The following is a 5,875-nucleotide window of genomic DNA, read 5'->3' as shown; positions in this document are numbered from 1 at the left end:
TTCCATAGTACCAGTTAATAACTAGTTTGGGTTCGGTAACCCAATTAATTGCCTGCCTTCCCTTTCGGCGAGCGGATATGCCACATCATCGTAAAGTCCTACCATTTGTGACACAAAAATAAAAAACTTGATACATTAAATATAATTATTAATATAATAATTTGTTGGACATGTGCCGTTATTTGGAAATGAATTAAAAAACAAACAAATTTCAATCCTTAATCCTGGGCGGGCATATTTGTAGGCGTATACCTCGGCATTCTTCAGATCTCTTCATTCATTCATTCATTCCCTCCAATCCAATCAGATAAACCCTATCCTACCTTGTGATTAATTGTTCTTCCCAATTTCATGTTTTTTCAACCCGTCGTTTAAAGGTATATATGAACGTTTTTAAATTCTTGTATGTTCTTCATCATCGTCTAACTGCTTCAACCACCATTTGGGGTTTCGATGGTAGAAGTCATACGAATTTTTAAGATTCATATATTTTGTCTTTCTTGTTTCATCGTATTATATATTGTTTCATGGCGTTTGCATCCAAAAGCTGATCATTGGGTTTTCTATGTATTTAATTGATAAATAAAATCCAGTTTTTGATAAAGTCATGAAGATAATGGGTTAGGGACATAGATTGCATGGACTTTCGTCCAAGGTTATGTTTTATTTTGAAACCTCAACATGGAATGTAAGTTCGATCTTGACTTTAGTTAGCATAAATAGAAAAATCTCAGAGAGTAAAGTTAGGTTTTTGGGAACACTAACAACAAAATCAGATTTTAATTAATAATTTAAATCATGACCTAGTGACATGCAACTTTTATTTTCGAGTTACAACACTTTAGGAGTTTCATTGGCCAAACTGCCGGTGTGAACCACAAATGCACAATAATATTTACAAATCTAATGCTACTATACTTTATATACATCTGATTTTACTAACCATCAATGGAAGCCTTCTTAACTGGCATATTATTAAGTGATGACAAATGAAATTGACACATGGCAATGATGTTACAGGTTTAAAAGCAAGTTTGGTTGCTGGTCAAGTGTTAGTATCTAAAGTTTTGGGTAATTAATTAATAAGGTTTGCGAAGGTGAAGTGAAAGATCAAACAGAAAGATGGACATACCAGCTTTATTGACTTCGGCTGGTATGAACATAGGGATTTCGGTCGGGATGTTTTCGTTATATTCAATTTTGAGAAAGCAGCCACTCAATGTGAAAGTTTACTTTGGTCAACGCATCGCTCAAGGGCGCACGCGAAATGAGAATCTTTGTTTTGAAAGATTCGCCCCTTCGGCTAGTTGGATATTAAAAGCTTGGAATGCAACTGAAGAAGACATATTTGCTTGCGGGGGCATTGATGCAGTTGTTTTTCTAAGGATTGTTATTTTTAGGTAGGTACTCTTCACTTCACTATTTCCCACATAAGCGGGTCGGACGGGTCTAAACAAGTCGTTTTAAGAAAGTAGCAGGTTGTCTTTTTGTTGTTGAAGTTGCTATTTTGGGCCGAACTTGTATTGATCCTCGATTATGCAAATCTGATAAGAGTCTAGAGTTTTTGTGTTTTAGCTGTTGAATCGTGACTCGAACTCAGTGTCCAAAGTTTTTGTCTTTTTGTTGTTCAAGTCGCAATTTTGACCCGTACTGACCCTTGACTTTGCAATCCAGAATTTTTGACTTTTTGATGTTGAAGTCGCCATCTCATATGGCTATTTTACTAAGACAAAATTCTGAAACTTTAATCTGACTAGATTCTGCAAAGTGAAGTCGCCATCTGAGATGACACTGACTTCAAAAAAATAAAAAACTCACCTATTTGTCATCATGTGTTTTAAAAGAACCTATATTTTTATGAAAAAGAGAATTTCTACTTAACTCCCTTTTATGTCAACAGTCATTGCATTGCTTCTTCTTATAATTCCTTTCTTATATTTTTTGTAATTCAAAGTGCAGTATCCGAATTTTCGCGATTGCTACTATCCTTTGCACTTTTCTTGTGCTCCCATTGAATTATTTTGGGGAAGGGATACAAGGGATTGAAGATTCTACCGCCATGGATTTATTGACTATTGGAAATGTCCAAGAAGGTTCAAGATGGTATGCATTAATCATTAATATATATCTCTCTCGCGCTCCCTATATTTGTGTGTGTATGTATGTGTGTTCATCTTGTGGTGTTTCTTTCAGGCTTTGGGCTCACTGCTTCACGCTATACGTTATATCCGCGTGTGCTTGCACTCTTCTGTACTTTGTAAGAATCCCAATATACATCATTAACATATTAGTTGCATGCAAATATTATATTTCAAACATTTTATGATTATATACGCGTAGGAGTATGAAAACGTTGCTAGAATGAGAGCCGAGCAAGTATTAAGGTTTCCAACAAGGCCAAGTAACTTTACAGTTGTCGTGCGTGGCATCCCATGGTCATCAATCGAGTCCTACAGCGAGTCAGTGGGGAAGTTCTTTAGCAATTATTATGCATCGAGTTACATTACCCACCAAATAATTTATCGGTTTGGTGCGGTTCAACAACTTATGGTACTAATGCACTATCATTATCATGCATCTAGTCACATTTTTTTGAATAATAATAATAATAATAATAATAATAATAATAATAATAATAATAATAATTTTGTAGGAGGATGCAGAAAAGATGTATAAGGTTATGACAACCGTCCCTGTAATGGCAACTATTCCTGATAACCAATGTTGTGAACCGAATACTGAAAGGTGTGGGCTTTGTGGAGCAAAGTCAAACTCTTTTAAGAAAGTCGGGAGAGGGAGTGAGTTGACCAATCGTAACGTGGATGATGAGCTCAGAGGAAAGGTCCATTCCATTTATTATAACCATCGTTCTAGTTATTTTGTATACTTTCTTCGGATAACTTTACATAATAGTAACCAAGTTTCCTAACTGTAATTTTTTTTACATGCTAAAAGAGTATAAAATTAAGCTAGACAAATGAAACATATATGAATTTTGATTACTATTTAATCATTATTTCTTCTCCATTCTAACTTAAATATAATATTATGAAACTTGGTTATCATTTAGTGATTTTTTTCTTCAATATTACCTTCTATTTCAAGTTTACTGAATAAAAATCACTTTTTCAAGTTAAAAGAATTTAACTTTTTTTAAATGTTAAAAAGAATTTAAAATAGGTGTTACAATCTCATGTAACTTTTTTTAAATGTTAAAAGAATTTAAAATTTAGTCGGCAAATAAAATATATATGAATCTTGATTGATGATTATTTTTTTGTTTTTCAATTTGACCTAAACTTGACAATTATAAAACTTGGTTATTATTTAGTGAATTTGTTTTCTTCAATATTACCTTTTATTTCGAATTAACTGAAAAAACTTATCACTTATCAGTAACCATGGTTCACATATATGCTTCACCAGACTCACTTAATTTTGAAAAATTTAATCATTTACATAACAATTACTGGAAAACTTGGTTACTACTCAATGAAGTTTTCACTTGTACATTACAACAATGACTGAAAAGAAAACAAAATTTATATGCAGGAGTGTGAAGCTGCATTAGTGTTCTTCAAGAGCCGATTTGATGCATTAGTCGTGTCACAAACGATCCAATCAGCCGACCCTATGTTATGGGTCACGGAACCAGCTCCAGAGCCACTCGACGTCTTCTGGCAAAACCTATGTGTACCTTATAACTTACTATGGATCCGCAAAATATCCGTATTCATCGCATCAATCTTGTTCAGCGTGATATTCCTACTTCCCACTACATTTGTTCAAGGTCTAACCAAAATACAATATCTCCAAAGCACGTTCCCTTTTCTAAGACGCGTATCAGACAGGAGTTACATCAACCTTATTACCGGATACCTACCTAGTTTAGTCCTAACTGTGTTTCTAACTATAGTGCCACCACTAATGATGATGTTTTCCACACTCGAGGGGCGTGTGTCTCGAAGTACGAGGAAACGAAGCGCCTGCGTTAAAGTTTTAATCTTTTTTATTTGGAACGTTTACTTTTCCAATATTCTTTCGGGTTCTTGGATTGAGCGGATGGGGAGGTTAACGGTTACTAGTCCTAAAGACTTGGCTACACTACTTGCTGAACTTATACCGAGACAAGCTTCGTTTTTTATGACATATGTGATGACATCCGGTTGGTCCGGGCTGTCATTTGAGTTGTTGCAGCCCGTGCCACTTGTCGGGAATTGGTTGTTTAAATGTGTTTTGATGAAGGACGAGGATTTTGTTCAACCCATTACGTTTGCGTTCCACACTGAGGTTACAAGGGTCCTTTTGTTTGGACTCCTTGGGTTTACCTTTTGCATATTGGCGCCTTTGATCTTGCCTTTCTTACTGATTTACTTCTGCTTCGCGTTTCTTGTGTACCGCAATCAGGTCTCTCTCTCTCTCTCTTGAGCTTTTTTTTTTTTTCTAATTTATATATGTAAAAGTGTTACAGTGTTTTTTAAGCTAAATATTACAAGTTTTTAAAGAAAAATCAAATTCAATGTTAAATGAATTATTGGAAAAGAAAAAGATTTTTTTAAAAAAAAAAACCACCTACATATCAAAAAGTTTTCTTTTAACATCTATTTTACATACACCTACCTACATATGATCTAATGATATTTTAATTCCTTGCAGATCATGAATGTTTATTATGTGAAATACCAAACAGATGGGAGTTACTGGACTCTTGCACACAATGCCACAATTTTTTCACTAATACTCACACAAGTAGTAGCTGGAATCCTTTTCGGTATGAAAAAGTCGAGCACCGCTTCAACTTGCACCATCCCATTAATCGTCTGCACCGCACTTTTCAATGTATTCTGCAAGAACAGATTTTTACCACTTTTCAAAAACCGCTCTGCACAAGTAAGTAATTTACTCATCATAAAACACACTATATTTGTATGTTTGTGTGTGTAACTGTTTTTTCTTCATATGTGTGTGTAGGATGCTATTGAGATGGATCGGGATGATGAGCGATCTGGAAAACTACAAGAGATTGTTGAGAATCTGCCAAAAGCTTATAACCAGTTTGAGTTATGTGGTGATCAGATGCAGGTGCCAACAAAAGAAGATGATGATAAGCATTCTGATAAACCGAAGAAGAGTAGCAGCAGTGACAGTCTAGAAGAATTGGAGATTGTGGAGAATCTGGCTGAAACAGAATCTGAAGATAAGATAGTATCCATCAACTAGGAATCTTCAAGTGTTTGAAAATGGATCATCAATCTCTCCAATGGGTTGTTGTCGCACACATGATTGTATATACCTCAAACTTTGTATGTATGTGTTTTTCTATCATTCCATTGTTGGATAGTTCACATGTGTAGTAGTAGTTTCTCTTGGATTGTAAAGTTGTAATCTGTTCACGAGTTTTCTTGGTGGTGTTGATTTTTTCTTAGTGTTGATTATAAGCTTATAAATTATACAGATTTCTGGAGATTTTGTTGGTTTTTGCAAAGCAAATATACACATGCATGTCCCATACTCCCATTGCTATGTATACAACAAATGTACCAAAGGGCGAGGCTTAGCGGCATCAAGGTATGTAAAGGTATTTAGGAAAGGTGTCCACCTCTATGTGGTTGAGAGTTTAAGTACTGTGGTGAACAAAGAGGAGATTGAGAAATAGGGATACGTTGCTGAAAAGTTCGCTCAACATACCTACGTCCAAAGATATTGGTTAATCGCTAGTTGGTAGAATTTACTAAACCAATTTCTGGGATAACAAATTAATCGAACCATTTATAACCGAATAAATCGGCTATGAACATCCATAGCAAAACAATAGAATATAGGTTCGACTTTAGCTCATATAATTGTTGGTAGTTATAATAGTTGATGGTTACAT

General features: G+C 34.8%; 1 protein-coding gene across 1 annotated transcript; it reads left to right on the top strand.

Annotated features, from left to right (window-relative positions):
- Positions 1–1,122: 1,122 nt before the first annotated feature.
- On the top strand, positions 1,123–5,266 carry LOC143547604 (hyperosmolality-gated Ca2+ permeable channel 2.1-like). Its single transcript, XM_077038994.1, has 8 exons — positions 1,123–1,400; positions 1,960–2,103; positions 2,194–2,257; positions 2,341–2,550; positions 2,654–2,842; positions 3,553–4,407; positions 4,657–4,890; positions 4,972–5,266. The coding sequence occupies exons 1-8, from the start codon at positions 1,123–1,125 to the stop codon at positions 5,218–5,220; spliced, it is 2,223 nt and encodes a 740-aa protein (XP_076895109.1). The 3' UTR covers positions 5,221–5,266.
- Positions 5,267–5,875: the final 609 nt, after the last annotated feature.

The sequence above is a fragment of the Bidens hawaiensis genome, unplaced genomic scaffold (genome assembly GCF_021521415.1).
Source record: "Bidens hawaiensis isolate Kalapana, Puna unplaced genomic scaffold, B.hawaiensis_p1.1 tig00000905_1, whole genome shotgun sequence".
Taxonomy (NCBI): domain Eukaryota; kingdom Viridiplantae; phylum Streptophyta; class Magnoliopsida; order Asterales; family Asteraceae; genus Bidens; species Bidens hawaiensis.
The sequence above is the reverse complement of the archived record's forward strand: the minus strand, read 5'-3'. Positions and strand labels throughout refer to the sequence as shown.